Here is an 18,722-nt window from a genome sequence, read left to right on the forward strand (position 1 = left end):
AAACGTACCAAAAGGATCAACTGAAGTTGGAGCCACAAATATAGTTCCGGCAAAAGCTGACAGGTGGGTGCTTAGACACTCATAGGATGTATCATCAGCATTGGAAAATGCAACCTAGATATACACAAAATATAAATTGTATGCCACTTGTATGAGAGGTATTTAGGTTGATAAAAAAGTAAGCCATGATGGGCCTGTTTGCTCGCCTTAAATAAAAAAAGACTTTCCATTTTAAGGTCAATGTAGCTTGGTCACCTATATATAAAGTTACAAGTCCATAAGACAATTACAAGTTTAATAAAATGGAAAGCGAAACAAAAAAGTTAATTGACATGCGCGACATAAATAATTAAATATGAGCCACGCTCTGTGAAAAGGGGGTTTAATGCATGTGCGATAAGTGTCGTCCCAGATGTCCGACAGGCTAATCAGAGACCACACTTTCCGCCTTAACTTGATTTTTGCCAAGAAGAGACTGTCTTTAAACAGAAATATTATAAAAGCAGACTGCACAGGCTAATTTGGGATGGCGATTTACGCACATGCATTAAACCCCCTTTTCTCAGAGCACGGCCCATATGTATTCATTTATGTATTCCCCTATCTCACCTGAACTCTTTTAGGCGTCCACTCTTCGTTATATTCGTCCCAGTATAAGCACACAAGGCTGTTCACAGACACTGATATGTTCATTTCCACTTCTGCCAGGCACAGAGGCTTTTCATGATTACCGAGACATCCTGGATTTTCTTCTGTTAAAATGTCTCTCACCTCTGCAAGTGCTATGTCAAGACTCACTCCAATATGCAGGTACGAGCCTGTCTTGTTGAGCATCACATCAGAGTCATACATTCTCAGCAGAATCTGCTTGATGGTTTTTTTATCAGATTGTGTATCATTCATGTCTTGATCAGATTGTGTTATTTCCACTTCTGATTCAATGATTATTTCCTGAAACTTGGCTAAACATTCGGAGCTGACATTTACAAGACCTCTGCCATAACAGTAACTGTATATTTCCAAGCATTCACTTGCATTGGAAGAGCAACATCTACCGAGATAGCTTGTGCAGAAAAATGTAAAGGTCTTGAATTGAAAGACATCCCTAAACAAAGTTGTATTCTCGAATTCTGCCGTAACATCCTCATCAGAGTGCCAACCGTAGAGCTTGTCAATTATAACAATGTCTTCTGGGTACCTGGACAACACATGTTAAAAATATAAATAAGGTTGCTGTGGCGAAATGGATATGGATACTCACCTTGTTACGCGTTTGATCCCCACTGTGGCATCGTTCTTTAGATCTCACCCAAACAAGAGTTCCGCGGTCGGAGATGACCGCATTGAAGCCGGATTTTTTATTTAAATGACAGGAAAGTACCTTTCGTGTTTTTGTCAATGCAATACTTAAATTACTGAAATATTGTTCAAAGGTCAAAATGAAATGTAAGTACTTTTCAAGGCATGAGCAAACCTTGTGTTATGTTTTGAATGCATGCATATACATGAACAACAATAACATACCAAAGTTATAACAATTTTAACATTTTAACATTTAAGGTCACAGTGACCTTGACCTTCAAATGAATGACATTGAAATGACCAGTGGTCATCTTCTAGTACTGGCCAATCTTTATTTCAAGTTTGAAGACTCTATGTACAAGCATACCAAAGTTATAACATGAAATAAGAACTTTAACATTTTTACATTCAAGGTCACAGTGACCTTGACCTTCAAATGAATGACCTTGAAATGTCCAGTGGTTACTTACTAGTTCTGGCCAACCTTCATGTCAAGTTTCAAGACTCTAGGTCCAAGCATACCAAAGTTATAACAACTTTAACATTTTTACATTCAAGGTCACAGTGACCTTGACCTTCAAATGAATGACCTTGAAATGTCCAGTGGTTACTTACTAGTTCTGGCCAACCTGCATGTCAAGTTTCAAGACTCTAGGTCCAAGCATACCAAAGTTATAACAACTTTAACATTTTTATATTGAAGGTCACAGTGACCTTGACCTTCAAATGAATGACCTTGAAATGACCAGTGATCATCTGTTAATCCTGGCCAACCTTCATGTCAAGTTTGAAGACTCTAGGTCCAAGCATACCAAAGTTATACCATGAAATAAGAACTTTAACATTTTTACATTCAAGGTCACAGTGACCTTGACCTTCAAATGAATGACCTTGAAATGACCAGTGGTTACTAACTAGTTATGGCCAACCTTCATGTCAAGTTTCAAGACTCTAGGTCCAAGCATACCAAAGTTATAACAACTTTAACATTTTTTATATTGAAGGTCACAGTGACCTTGACCTTCAAATGAATGACCTTGAAATGACCAGTGGTCATCTGTTAATCCTGGCCAACCTTCATGTCAAGATTGAAGACTCTAGGTCCAAGCATACCAAAGTTATACCATGAAATAAGAACTTTAACATTTTTACATTCAAGGTCACAGTGACCTTGACCTTCAAATGAATGACCTTGAAATGACCAGTGGTTACTAACTAGTTATGGCCAACCTTCATGTCAAGTTTCAAGACTCTAGGTCCAAGCATACCAAAGTTATAACAACTTTAACATTTTTTATATTGAAGGTCACAGTGACCTTGACCTTCAAATGAATGACCTTGAAATGACCAGTGGTCATCTGTTAATCCTGGCCAACCTTCATGTCAAGTTTGAAGACTCTAGGTCCAAGCATACCAAAGTTATACCATGAAATAAGAACTTTAACATTTTTACATTCAAGGTCACAGTGACCTTGACCTTCAAATGAATGACCTTGAAATGACCAGTGGTTACTAACTAGTTATGGCCAACCTTCATGTCAAGTTTCAAGACTCTAGGTCCAAGCATACCAAAGTTAAAACAACTTTAACATTTTTTATATTGAAGGTCACAGTGACCTTGACCTTCAAATGAATGACCTTGAAATGACCAGTGGTCATCTGTTAATCCTGGCCAACCTTCATGTCAAGTTTGAAGACTCTAGGTCCAAGCATACCAAAGTTATACCATGAAATAAGAACTTTAACATTTTCGAGCACGCCGCCACCCCGCCCGCCCGCCCGTCCCCCCGCCCGCCCGACAACATCAATCTATAAGCCGAGATTTTTTCGAAAAAAATCCGGCTAAAAAACAATGTCCTTGTTCACCCCAGTAAACCAGCTAGAGAGCATTTTAACAAGCATTAAGCTTGTAATGTAATCGAGCTAAAATACATAGATTTTAACACCCAAATATTACATTTATATGTTGTGTATTTATCGCCGTATATACCAGTACTTCAGTAATTTATGATGTTTCACTTCCCTTCTCAAATTTTAATGCGCAAACCTTAGCGACTCAAAGTTCTAAGAACACATAATTAAGCCATATAAACCAGTAATAGGTACACATTTTTATGCCATATACACTTGTTCTATGTACGCATACTTGTGCAGTATCCGAATATAGGAATAATGCAACTGCAGAAGCATTATCACGTGAAAACTATTCTTTTCCATAATATAGAATTTTATAAAAAGGACATTAGAAAGAAAAGGAAGGATCAAAGATAATCAAAATTACAATCTTGAAATAATTATTCAAGGTTTAAACTTAGACATATTTGATCTTTTCTTTTTCAGATATAAAACCGAACTAGACTTTTGATTTCAAACTAACACATTGTATGTCTCCCCTAAATTAACCTCGATTCTCAATGCATAAAGAAGTTATATCCCATACACTATTTGTATTTGACCTTTAAACGTCTTGCCTGACCTTCATCTGGAATATCGGACACTGGTTCTTGTAGATAAAACATCACCTGATAAGGGTGACTTAATGTGGCAAGTTATTTTAGAACTCTATAGTGACCCTGAAATTTTGGCTATGCAATTTGCACAAAATTTATACTGATATAAAGTTATAATATTTGAATATGACATTGTCCTTGAACCTGAAACTTGTTCATAAAACATTATTTATTAACATGGTGAATAGTTGTGTCGATCAGTTACATTAACCTATACGTTATTAGGGTTTAGATACCTTTACAAAAATATTCAAAGATGCTTGTGGCTGCATATGTTCGAGTCATTTGTAAAAGATAGCCATGTTTACAACTGAAATACCATTCCATCTTGACAACATAAGTTTGTCAGTATCTGTTGAAAACCCTATGCGAACATAAATCAAAGCAAATTCGTTGAATTGATATCCCCCGCAAAACTAGAGCTTTGTCACAGATCTAAAGCATTTTTTCAAGATACAAAGGGCCATAACTTCGTTATTAACAGATGGTGTACAATGCCATTTGGCGTGCATCATCCTCTTATCCACTTATATACTCGTACCAAGTTTCAATAAAATCTGCCAAAGCACTTCCAAGATAAGCCTCCGGACACAAAAGTGCCGGACGGACGGACAACGCCAAAACAATATCCCTCCGCCTTTGGCTGAGGATAATTATTTCATAATGGAAAACATATGCTAGGTTACCATGTAAAAGCCTCAGAAATGCCGAAGCCATTTGCAACATAAAATTATTACATTATACTTTATGCGTTGCCCAAGATTAAGTTCAAGGGCACATAACTTAGGAATGCATGAATAATTCGGCACAGCTTATACTCATTGTGATAACATATTTTAAGTTTCGATATAATCACTTCAGAAATATAGAAGTACTTAGCTCCACAAAGTTACATCACTGTATGGAGAGAGACCAGAGAACCGACAGAGTGACTCCATTATACGACCAGTCAGACTTTGTTTGAAGGGCTATACGAATGTGTAGCCTACATCTACACAATTATTGATACACTTGAGTACAACATTTCTGTAGTATATACTGACATATAATGCTTGAAAAGTACATGAAAGCATGTACTGCCAACGTGTAAACTTTTTTTTTAGCAAAACTTACTTGAAGGATTTGTCATGCATATGACTCTTATCCACAAGCCTATTTTTACCAATGCCAATATTTATGGATTTCACTTTTCCAGGAAGAGTGAAAATAAAAGACACAAGCGAGTTCTTTTCCAGATATAGATTGAATGTGCCATAGCAGGAATGCGACATCTTAGGAAATAACGTCCACGTAGTATTCCTCTTCAGTATGCTGAACCGTATTGGTATAGCGATTGACTTTGGCAGGCCTTTACCTGGTATAATAAAATAACATTCTTTACCCTTTACCACTCAATTACTCACATTCACACATTTGAAATAATTTGTTAGAAATTCAATTTAAATTTAAGGCCTTTCTCACTAGATTCATATTTAAAATCCTTTATTTACATGCTTTGATTCTGATAAGGAACAAGGATCATAAAACCTTAACAGACTGCTCTGAGCTACTTATAATGCCATTTTCAGTTTTCATCGGAGTGGGAAAAAGTTAATGCAGCAGTTTAAAAGTATTCTTATTTATATATAGAAAACTAGTAAGTTGGTTAGACATATATTTTTCCTTCTTGAATAAACAGCTTACATTCTTAGTTTTTGAGCAATGTGTTTGTGTGAAATTAATGTTTATTCTTGGTGCCATCGCAAAGTTACAAGAATAAATCGCATGTTTAAATGACTTGTGTTATCTCCCTGAGCCATCATGATGTATAATGACATGTCTACATGCTAAGAAAAAAAACACTCACTTGCAATTGGTGTTGTTATCCGGACTGGTTCCGTGAGGTTGGACATTGGTATTGGTTTATTTTGTTCATCTTTTAAACTTAAAGACTGGACAGGTGTTAAAACCCACTCCGTGTTTTTTCCCCAGTTATAAGGATTTTTCTTCATGTGCATATACTGCAATGAAATCATACTTGTTGATTTTTAGGTCAGTATCAAAGTATATATGACTACATTTTGTTTGGCTAATCACCTTGCGATATCTAGACAGCACATGTAACTTAAGTGTCTATAAATATGTTGCTTAGTGGCATGTAAATCCGATTTGATACACACGGATGAGACTAACTTAGTTAAAAATACATCATATTATAATCTTAGTTAGGATACACAGTTTACAAAGCAAATCATATATTATAAGACAAAAATATGTTTTAAAATTAAGTTGCCCCCTATCCCAATTTTAGTCTATTCATCAATATATCAGCTCTTGAACATTTTAGAGGATAATAATAAATATTGTAAGTAATAAAATACTGATAATTTGCATGGATAACATATGTTTGTTTGGTCTTTGAGTTTTTGTCATTTTAACAAGAATTGTTTGTGACTTACTACCAGGAATCCTCTTATCATTTTTTAAAATCATTTTAAGCAATTAGAAATAATGTAGAGCTTTTGAAACATGTTATTATATACTCAAGTCACAACATCATGTTACAACTCACTGTACCAGTAAAACAATTAACGTTGTACGTTACCAGCATACCAAATCAAAAGATCATAGGCTCAAGAGTACGTAACCAGCATACCAAACCAAAAGATCATAGGCCCAAGAGTAAATAACCAGCATACCAAATCAAAACATAGCACCAAGAGTACGTAACCAGAATTCCAAATCATAAGATCATAGCCCCAAGAGTATGTAACCAGCATACCAAATCAAAATATCATAGGCCCAAGAGTATGTAACCAGCATTCCAAATCAAAATATCATGGCCCCAAGGTATGAAACCAGCATTCCAAATCAAAAGATCAAAGCCCCAAAATTACGTGACCAGCATTTCAAATCAAAATATCATAGTCCCAAGAGTATGTTACCATCATACCAAATCAGAAGATCATAGCCCCAAGAGTATATAACCAGCATTCCAAATCAAATGATCATAGGCCCAAGTATATGTAACCAGCATTCCAAATCAAAATATCATAGGCCCAAGAGTATGAAACCGTCATTTCAAATCAATATATCATAGCCCCAAGAGTATGTAAACAGCATACCAAATCAAAAGAGCATAGCCCCAAGAGTACGTTACCAACATACAAAATCAGATGATCATAGCCCCAAGAGAATGTAACCAGCATACCAAATCAAATGATCATAGGCACAAGAGTACGTTACCAGCATTCTAAATAAAGATTATAGGCCAAAGAGTATGTAACCAGCCTACCAAATCTAATGATCATAGGCCCAAGAGTTTTTATCACAAACCCAGACTTTAACCTTTTACCACACAGATATGTATTTTCACACATTCACTTAGAAATTCAATTTTATTAATGAAATGCCTTTCTTACTAGATTCCAGTTTTAACGGCCTTATTTCCAACCCTTAGATACTGATGAGCAGCAAACAGCATAAAAGCTGAACAGACTACTCGTTATTCTGTTTGCACATAGCCATGTTCACTTTGCTTCTGAATGGGCATTGGTTAATTAATAATATAAAAAAACATTCTGATTAGAAGCAATGGTAAAATTGAAAGTTTTATGCCAAAGTCACAATCTTTGACTTCCCTGGGTATGGCAACGACAGAAAGACGAACAGAGAGACGCCAATGGTGATTTCAGTTTTACCCCATCAATAGATAATATATAAGAAATAAATTGTCCAAACAGTGTAAAAACTTATTTAATTGTTTAAACACGATTTTATATTGTATTTATTTCTTATTGATTTTCTTTCATGAAGGATCCAGTGTTTTTGAAAAAATATCCAATGCTTATCATACGTGTGTATATAAATAAACAAGAGTTCCAAGACATATGCTACCCCCGCCACCGAAAACGGAAAAACAATTTACACTGCTTAAAAACTTGCTACTTTTTACAACTTTCAATTATGCTTTACGTCATTAAAGGCTTAACAGCTCACATGCCTCAAAATTGTAATGCTGACAACTTCCTACGATTACAAATTGCAAGTTCAATTACATAATAAATTATCTATTTTTATTTGAAGTACAACAAAAAAACATAACAGCGCTTTGAACAAGTGACCTTAATTTAAATAGGGGTCCAAGGCCAATGAACATGTGAAGTATCAAGCCAATCAGTCAATTCGTTGACGAGTTATTGATCAGAAAAAAAATCACACTTATTTTGACAGTGACCTTGACTTTTGACCTAGTAACCCAATGCATATGGGAAGTATCAAGCCAAATGGTCGGTTCCGTGAGAAGTAATTGATCAGAAATGATTTTCCCGCTTATTGTGACAGTGACCATGGCCTTTGACCTAGTGACCACAATTTTAATAGGGGTCTTCTACTGCCCAAGTCCAATGCACATGGGAAGTATCAAGCCAAGCAGTAAATTTGTTACGAGTTTTTGATCGAAAACGATTTTGCACACTTATTGTGACAGTGACCTTGACATTTGAACCAGTGACCCCAATTTCGATAGGGATCATCTTCTGTCCAAGGCAAATTGACATGTCAAGCATCAAGCCAATCGGTCAATTCATTGACGAGTTATTGATCGGAACCGTTCTGGTCTACCGAAAGACAGACAGACAGACAGACAGACCGACCGACATCCATCAAAACAATATACCCCCTATTCTTTGAAGGGAGAGGGGGTGCATAATAAATACATATATATGAACCCTTGCCTATCGTACCTGCATGGCAACAGAGCCATTACTGACTTCAGTGAGATCTACGTTCTTCGGCAAGCTTAAGCCAGACTTAGTCACTTCTGTCGTGTCTGTATATTTTTCGCTAGATTCAGCAGATGGCCCGAACATGTTTCCAGCTATCCTGTCGGGAGATACCTTTGAAACCTGGATTGTTGCTTCAGGCGTCACAATGTCCAAACCTGGTGAGTTTGTCACATGTTTGTTTTGCAATGTTCCCATAATATTGTCCATTAAGTTGATGAGCGCAGCTGATGATTCCTTCACCTGGCGGGAAGAAGTTTAATAAATAAGGGCAATTAGCCGATTGTTGAGCACGGTTTTGCAATAAATATACTGTTTGTTTAAAACACGTGTAACAGATCGTTCATTTTGAAAAGAACAAGCAGCCATTATGTAATAAACTTTGATTAACATAGATTAACAAAAACATGAATATTGATATAATGTTAATGTAAAATTCTTATGTTGCTTAACATATTGTTACATCTCTTATAATAGCAATGCTATGCACGTATCAAGTAAAACCAATCTTATTAACTGTGTTACACTACCTTTCCTAAATGTTTCCCATATTCTTAAAATGGTTAAACGTGGACAAACTATATTATTTCCATTTCGGAATAGACTGGGGTATGGCTTGTTTTTGGTTTGTTTGAAAAATCAGTCAAACAAATAATTAGCAAAACACCAACTTTTGTGCTGACATTGAAATCACACAATGATTAAAACTATACAAACTATTATACATTGCAGATCTAATAAACAGCGACCCATTCCTTTCATCTGATTTTCGTAACAAACTATTGTTTTGTCTAGATTTTCACGCCTTCATTGTACAACAAATCACATACGGTATGTACAACAAACAATAACCCGACTTGCAAAACATAGAAAATTAACAGTTCTTAAGCTCCTGAATACACCCTGTCCATGTTTAGGTGAATGAAAAATAATACTAACCTAACTTTAAAAGCGCTGTAGATACAGCACTTACTATTCGTTTATGAATCAGAGATATAGTTTGCCATATTTTGTAAAATGGCAATATAATTGTGAACCAAAAGTAAAGGTCTCAACGTTCTCTGAGCTGTGTTGTTATTCTCTCATTAAATATTCAGGACCAGGTTATCCAGAGGAAGACATGAATTTGTACATAAAAAGTATCATTTTTGCACACTTTGAATAAGAACCATTGATTTACACACAATTCACGAGAAGTGTTTATTTGTAGCTAGAAGTTGATGAAGCCACGTTAACAATAATATTTGGCAATCCATTACAGATTTTAAATATAATTACACACATTTGACATTATTCATGTCAATTGTTAGTGTACAAATCATTGTATTTTGACGTCGAACAAATGTATATCATATGCAAAACTGGTATATCATATGTCAATATAATTAAGTATGGGGTAAGTCCCCATTTGAATAATCTCCCCTTATGGCGATCACTCCGCCCATTAAGTCACCTGAGCACGTGGATGTACAACCTTGCCGTGCTTGCACCAAAGTGGTGTCTATATGTTTAGTTTTTATGATATTCCAGATGATTTTGTTGAACATATTAATTTTTAGTATCCCCCAAAACACTGATAAATCTGTTATTTATCAAGTATGTATTATCCAAATGCAAAAAAACGCAAAAGTTTTGAAGTCAAATAAGCTTTCAATAATATGGATTTTGTTTGAGTAAAACATTCTCTAAAAACCTAGAGATTTTCTTTTGGATTATACAACGGTAAACATTCAACGACACCAATTTTTTTCTGAATACCAACTGTCCCAGTTATATCAACTCTTTGGGCATTATAAACGCTTAGATACGTATTTTACGCATTTGTAGTCCTTAAGAAAGTTATGTTTAATAAAAGACCTTTCTTACAAGATTCAAGTTTTAAATGCTTCATTTCCAACCCTTAGGTCAGAATTGTTTGATCTTCTGTTTAACGAGAGCACCGCATTAAATTTTCCGAAAAGTGAAGTAAAAATAATGCAGAATTTTTATATTTTTATTTTTTCCTTTGCATTCAACAAAAAGTGGTCTTCCAAAAATTTATTTGATAGTGTATTTACCCTTTGCTGATTTAACAAAGCAAATCATGACAGTCAACCCCTAAAAACGTCAAAATATGAGTGAAACAAACAACCAGTCTACACATCAGCAAAAAAAATTGGCGCGTTAAAAAAGTCAATTAACTAGATTAATTCCAATGCAGTGATTTTTTCCAAAAATTACCGACAATATTCGGCTCCTTCCCAATTGAAAAAGACGCTTTTCCCCAAAATTCTGACCGAAATTTCCCCCCAAAAGACAAAATTTTCCCAATATACCCAATACGATTACAATGTCATTCAGCGATAATGTCTTAGAACGAGGGCCGAAAGAGCTTGTCGAGTCGTCGCCGAACGACAACTGACTTACGTTTTGGTTCACGAATGTAGCCGAATTATCAATATATTCAATTTTACCTTGCTGATTATGCTCTCCAGTATCCACTAATCTCTGTCTATATTGAGGAGGATACCGACGATAGTCGATGTATCCCGATTGAGCATGCCTGTTTTTTTACACCCGTCTAAGATGAAGGGCAAGCAGACGAGAAATTGCAATGAACGGCGAAAATTATAAATAACATTCAAATTAACAGCGGATATCATATGGTTGTTAGGGAATAAGTAAATGCGTGTCAATTAACAAAAATACTACGTTTGAGATAAAAAACAACAAATATTTAATAGAAATCTTCACAGTGAATGTGCGTCACGGAAACGAGTGTTGGAAAACTGGAGTTCAGTCTGCTCACAAAGTTTAAGCATTTAAGATGAGTATCGTTCAAAAATCGAAATAGACACACATGATTTGATTTATATGTTAGTGGATTTGTGCATACTCAGATTCATATGCATATTCTGCTTTAAAATGTTTGTCAAGCTGTACAGTTTACTGAAATAGCATTGGACTGAGGTTGTTAAGTGTAATGTATTGGAAGGTAAACACATTAAATATATAATTTTAACATTTATTACATCATTAACACAACTAGAACACCAAAGTGTGTTTAATAATAGTTGTTCATGTTTTCCCAATATGATATTTAATTAAAAAAATATATCTAATTCAATAAATAATAATAAAAAATAAATGGTGTATATATGAATCTATAGATTTTAGCAATTTTAATATGCATGTGGAAGGATATAAAATAAAAAGTGTCTTCATTGTAGGATGGCATTATTAAAGTTGCGTTTGATAAAATGCGAAGATCAGATAATCGATGTGGTAAGAGCGCACGGCGGCGGTTCACAGACCGAATACACATGTGGGCTGGAAACGCCCATACATATTTTTGTAAATATGGGGTAAGTCTATTTTTACATTATGTGCGCCAATGTCTTTGCATGCCACACTTGGTATCGTTCATAACTTCACCTTGTTTCGTCCCAATGACTGTGTTCAGTTTGTTAGATTATGTACGTATATCGAAAATAGGTCTTGTGAATCAATTTTTCATTTTATGTTTGAAGTATTTTGGGCTTGGCTTCAGTCAAAGAAATTGTAAAGAAGATTTTAACCACTTTATACTGGCTGGGGACTGTCTGGCAAATTTACAGGTAGTTTTTTTTTAACTGTTTTAGTAGCTTTCAAAAATAAAATATTTTTTTTTTATTATATTTTATTTTTATTGTTTTCCTACGAAACCTTTTCTTTCCACGTCCTACTCAAACTTAAAAAAAATCCCGTTGAACAGAAAATAATAAAACTCAGGCCTTAGATACTGATGAGCAGCAAAGAGCATAAAGCCCGAACAGACTGCTAATTACTCACAGACTGTTCTGGTTTTATGCTGTTTGCACATAACCATGTTCACTTTGCTTCTGAGAGGTTAAAATTTATTTACCTTTTTTAGCCCAACATTCACCTTGTCACATTCCCAATTTATCAATCGCCGTTTGGTTGATCAATATTAACATGAGTTTTCTGAACAGGTGGCAACATGTGCTGCTAAAAAACAGTTCTATGAAACTGAATCATTTAGTTTTGTTGGGATAACATTACTTTTTTTAAAACATTTTAAATATAACATAACGTAAATGTTCGCAATTCTTACGTAGCTCAGTGGTCTATTCTGGAGAGTATTAAACCAAGATAACTTTATGGTGGTAAAAACAAACAGCCCTGGAGATATTCTAATTCACTATTGTCCACAAATAAAGTGCTTTAATAAATATTCTTCATTCGTATTTTTTTATTTATACCTACCAGACTTTTGTTTTTTTCGTTTTCAGTGAAATCCATCATCATAACTGTCCCTGTGACCAGCACTCTAGAAACAAAGTAATATGAATAAAATGTTTTATATAGGCAAGGCAATAACAAGTTATGTGAAAGCATGTCTTCAGCAAATCACCAGAAGCAGTGAAGTGATGTCCTCATCTATAGACAATTTGTTGTTATGGTTTCTATGGACAAGTTGCAGTGATGTTAAGCACTTCCCATATGAACCCAATGCCTCTATAAGCCTTCAGTTATGGACTAGTTGCAGTGATGTAAAGCATTTCCAAATGGGCCAGTTGCAGTGGTTTTTAGCATTAACCAATGGTCCAGTTCCATAGATGTTTAGCACTCACATAAGAAACAGATGAAGACCTCCGCTTTAACATATGGAAAAGTTAAATTGATGTCCCTACTTATTGACCAGCTTATGTGGTGTTCAGCTATGGGGACCACTTCTTTAGGAGTTAAGCCTTCACCATAAGATCAGTTGCAATAATGTTAAACTTCAAACATTTAGACCACTCGCTATGGTATTAAGCACTCAACAATGGACCAGTTGCAGAGATGATAAATGCTCAACCATGGGCCAGTTGCAGAGTTGATTAACCCACAACTTTGGACTAGTTGCAGAGATGATAAACCTGCAACTATGGACCAGTTGCATAAATGATAAACCAACAACTATAGACCAGTTGCAGAGATGATAAACCCTCAACTACGGACCAATTACAGAGATAATAAACCCTCAACTATGGACCAGTTGCAGCGATGATAAACCCGCAACTTTAGACCGGTTGCAGAGATGATAAACACTCAACTATGAACCAATTGCAGAGATCATAAAGCCGCAACTATGGACCAGTTGCATAGATGATAAACCTTCAACTATGGACCAGTTGCAGCAATTATAAACCCGCAACTATGGACCAGTTGCAGAGATGATAAACACTCAAATATGGACCAATTACAGAGATTATAAACCATCAACTACGAACCAGTTGCAGAGATGATAAACTCGTATCTATGGACCAGTTTCAGAGATGATAAACCCTCAACTATAGACCAGTTGCAGAGATTATAAACCCTCAACTATGGACCAATTGCAGAGATGATAAACTTTCAACTATGGACATGTTGCAGAGATGATAAACCCTTTGGCACAACTTTTGAACAACTTTGGCAAGTTTCATTGCTCTGGCTCATGTGTTAATGGAGATAAAGCTGTAAGCTTATCTTAAAACGCATTTGTTCAAGATACAAGGTGCCGTAACTCCTTTATTACCAGATGGTGTACACTGCCATTTGGCGTGCATCATCCTCTTATCCACATATATACTCATACAAAGTTGCAATGAAATCCGCCAAAGCACTTCCAAGATATTGCTCCGGAAACAAAAGTGCGAATTTGTTCAATATTCAAAGGACCATAACTCCGTTAATAACAGATGGTGTACCATGCCATTTGACGTGCATCATCCTCTTATCCACATATCATATGGACAGTTACAGAATGATAAACCATCAAATATGGACCAGTTACAATTATATTAAGCCTCATGCCACATATGGGACAGTTGCAATCGCTTTAACTCCCTTGCTCCAACAACTAACCACTTTCAGTGATTGATAAGCTCCATTCAAACTTTAAACCAGATGATGTGGTTTTAAGCCCCCCACCCCCTCCGACAAGCGACCAGTTGCAATGATCTTCAGCTTATGAACAAGTTGCTATGTTAAGACACACTCATCGTCTCTAACACATATGGACCATTTGCAGTAATGTTGAGATTTCCAGGTTTTGGCCATATAATGCACCAGATATAGTCTGGTTGCTGTGACGTTAAGACACCGACAATGTGTGTAAGATTGGTAAAAATTGTAAAATGAAAAACAAAGTTTATATCATGAATTCATGTCAGTCATGTTTGCATATTATTTGAAATTCTGCAAAAATGTGATTTTGGTCAAATCTTGTTAAAATACCACTTACTTTTTTAATTGTATGTTCAAAGAAAAATATTGAGAGAAATATGATTGGACGTTTAATAAAGTATATATCCTCCATATCAGAATTTTTACTATTTTTTCAAAAAGCCAGTAACTCCAGTGTACTCTCAGGATCAATTGCCACTTTGCTTATATCTGACTCCACCTTTAATCTGTGACAAACACATATTTGGTAAGAAAATTAATTCTTTGTACTAAATTATGTCCATACAGGTATTTTTCTTCACAAGCTTAGTGTGATTACTCCAGTTTGTACAATCATGTAACCCACTTTTAGCTAATATATAAGCTTTGGATAATATATAAGCTTAAGCTAATATATATAACAAATTCTGTAAAGATAAGCTGGAAAATAAAGTCTATAGACTGAGAACATAACAGCAACTATGGTCCACATATTTTTAATTTAAGGCGCGATTGAATAATTTCGTTTAAATTAAATACTATAAATACAATCAAATATTAATATATATTCATGATTTCATGTGCGAATTTCTTTGCATGCATCAACAGCAAACAAAATGCATGACTTACACTTTTTGTCTTAGGGCCATTTCTGACTGCTAAAACATGAACAAACGAACCAAATGATGTAATGTCTTTGTGCAAAATATATCTACTCAATTAGCATACACAATGATTTAATGACTTAGAACGCAATAGCTTTGTTTGATTCCAAACCATAAATAACTTGACTATTGACTTAATGTGCAATGCCGTTGTTCAATATGCGAGTTCTTAAACATAAAAGACCTGATAAGTGACTTACTGCTCAGTGTGTTTGTTTGATGTACGAGTTCTTAAAAAATGAGAAAGAACATGATAGTTTACTTACTTCGCAATGTCTTTGATTGCCTGTTGAGGAACATCTGATGCCGTGTCTTCGTAGGAGTTTACCAAAGAAACATACATGTCCATTGCTTTTTTCTAAGAACATTAAACAAAATATTTTGAAGTAAGTCCTTCAATACTTAGTCCATTTGAGCCTTGCTCTGATACAGCGGGCTGTAATCCATATCATTAAACGTCGTCCCAGATAAGCCTGTGCAGTTCACACAGCCTAATCAGGGACTACACTACTGCCTTAAATTGTTTCGCTAAGGACAGACTTTCTTTAAGCAAATACTTCAAGCAAAATGTGTCATTCCTGATTAGTCTGTGTGAACTTCACAGGTTAATCTGGGATGATGCAGTGTATTTTCACCATTTTGGGAATGGGGCCGGGTCATTTTGGATTGGGAAAATTTGCGCAGTTTTGACTAAAAATGGGAGATTGATGTAGTTGTTTTGCTACAAAATCCTGCAAAATTGAGAGTAAACGTTTTTTAGTATATTTTTTTAGGTTGAACTTATATGGATGCAAGTTGAACAAAATACTATGATCTAATTTTTTTTTTTAATTTCCAATTAAAAAAACACACCTTCAATTAGGAATTTTTAGCTCCCATATTGGAAAAATATCTACTTGTTTCCTATTCACTCTATCCACTGTGATGCTTAACGCATATGCATCAAACCCCGTTTGTCCAGAGTGTGGCTCATTTTTTGAGAGTGGGAGGAGCTTACCACAATTTTCCAAGGTTTATTTTTTCAATTACTTGATGCTTGGGCATTTGAGGATTAATATACACTTAAGATTTGTATTATCAGTTTTTAAATAATCAATAGTGGTATTTTTTTTTTAATTATTTAAAGTCTGGCCTAAATGTTCTTATTAATTTTGACATCAAATTATCCTTGTCAATTAGCATGTTCCCATGTCACTGGACTGTTTTTTCGCATTAATATTGACACAAACCAATTCATGATTTAATGACATGATACAAACTCTTTATACTCCCATGCTAATACGAGTGAAAAGTTACCAACCTGCGTCTCTTTCGTAACATCATCCTTCTTGCTAATGGCAGTGTTCAAGGAATGAGAAAGCCCCTTCACCATGTCTGCATTGTCAGGCGCAATCTCTGACAATCTCTCCACTACCATACTGCGCAATTGCTGCTCAGAGAACAAAATTTACTTGCCATGCACATCATCTCTCATAGTAGTGCCAGATAATTTCTTAATCAATCCAACAATGTCTGAATTATCGTTTCACAGAACACTTTCAGCCTTAATTGGATTTCATAAAAAAGAGACTTCCCTTAAATTACTTTTTTTTTAAGCGGAGAGTGTCGTCCCTGATTAGCTTTTGCGGACCATTAAGGCCAATTTGGGTTTCCCCATTATAATTTCTCCAATTGTTTGAGCTAACTGATGGATTTATATCTTGACAGCTATTTGTCAACTGGGTCAAAACATTAAAAAAAAAATAGAACCACCTAATGAACGTTTCTTATAACAACCCATGATGTTTTGCAACTTTGCCACCACTGATGGAACTTTTCTGTGAAATGAGATGCAGTTTTACATATTTATTATGGATGAAAGAGGTTACAAAAAATATGAACCGTTTAACCTTTTGCTTTAACCAGTTATTAACCAGTCAACAGAAAAACCTTAAAAGTAAAAATGTTTAATTATACTTTAAACATGACAAACTGGTTGTACAAATACTTAATAGAAAAGAAACTATCTTTGAGTGACCCGAATCGACGCTGCCCTAATTCGACGCCATTTTTGTTTTGCCTCTGTTTGATACATAAGCGACATCCGTTGACGTCATACAATAGCACATGGTACACTACGCACAATTTACTATAGTTGTTGTTTGTTATTTGGAAAATAGCGGATTAAAAGGTAATATATGGTTGATTGTTTTGCAATTGATGGATTTTCATGAATTTTACTTAATGCAAAACTTTTGAACACTTTACACACAATTGTCTTTGTAAATAATACCGTGGATAATGCATCGGTTTCGTCTGCAAAAGTTAACAATTTCATTCATAAGTCACGTGACTGCCATTTGACAAAACATCGTATAAATAGATTAATTTTCACTATGAAAGAGGTGTACGCATTAACTTTGATTTGAGGTCCGGATATGTTTTTGGTTATGCTGTAATTTTAACTACATGTAGCAAGTGTTTATGTTGTAAATTGCATATTATGTTTATTACTTATTTTCATTTACTCAATTATATTTGTAGGTTTCACAAAAGAAGTACAGGTTATATTCACCTACTTCCATAAACACAGCTTATGACAAGGGGTTTCTGACAGGGGCCCCTATTAAAAACACTGCCATAAAGTATGGCATCCCAAAATTAAAAACCTTAACTAATTTAATTAATTTCAGTTCCATATTGCTTTTACAGTGATACAAATCATGAGTGAATATTGTATGCATTCAGTCTCTACAGGAGTGATATTTACATTGAAATTAGGTAAGCAATCAGATGCGTCGTTTTAGGGCACTCTCAACAAATATGGCCGCCGTTATATAGACTTTGGTCATTTCGTTTTTCAACAAATTGTTGTTGATAACACAATCAATTGAATTTAAAATGTGTAAATAAAAGGTAAATGAAATAACAAAATTACATAAATCCCTATATTGAGCAACAAAACTTCAACAAACTGCTTGTATGAGTTGAAATTGGACACTGGAGAGTAATTTGAGATCGCTAGCCTTGATAACATATCAGTTTTTAAATAAAAATGTATCAATATTAATTTAAATAATTTTGTAAATGTATGCTTTATTTTGTATTTATTTTTCCTGCGTAAATGCATATAAATAAAAAAGTTATAACTACTACCCGATGCAAATTTTCATGTGTCGTTTTATTTTTGATACTATCTCAAAAGTCAAACAAATCAGCAAGCATAATGTATATGCATAAAATGCACAAAACAACAGTGTTCATTTGTTTGCCCACTATTTTGTAGCTGATGCGCTTGTGAGCCTAGGTAACATTTTAGACAACTCCTTTTT

At 34.9% G+C, this 18,722-nt stretch overlaps 1 protein-coding gene across 1 annotated transcript in view; it reads right to left on the reverse strand.

The window, feature by feature from the left end:
- Positions 1 to 18,722, reverse strand: part of LOC127854474 (uncharacterized) — a 97,281-nt gene that overhangs the window by 38,362 nt on the left and 40,197 nt on the right. The window contains exons 9-16 of the mRNA XM_052389526.1: positions 16,712 to 16,840; positions 15,678 to 15,769; positions 12,821 to 12,884; positions 8,537 to 8,818; positions 5,659 to 5,812; positions 4,926 to 5,166; positions 610 to 1,198; positions 9 to 114 (exon numbers count right to left, since the gene is read on the reverse strand). Of these exons, the coding sequence (XP_052245486.1) occupies positions 9 to 114; positions 610 to 1,198; positions 4,926 to 5,166; positions 5,659 to 5,812; positions 8,537 to 8,818; positions 12,821 to 12,884; positions 15,678 to 15,769; positions 16,712 to 16,840 (1,657 nt within the window). The remainder of the gene's footprint in view (positions 1 to 8; positions 115 to 609; positions 1,199 to 4,925; positions 5,167 to 5,658; positions 5,813 to 8,536; positions 8,819 to 12,820; positions 12,885 to 15,677; positions 15,770 to 16,711; positions 16,841 to 18,722) is intronic.

This window comes from Dreissena polymorpha, chromosome 13, assembly GCF_020536995.1.
Source record: "Dreissena polymorpha isolate Duluth1 chromosome 13, UMN_Dpol_1.0, whole genome shotgun sequence".
Lineage (NCBI taxonomy): Eukaryota > Metazoa > Mollusca > Bivalvia > Myida > Dreissenidae > Dreissena > Dreissena polymorpha.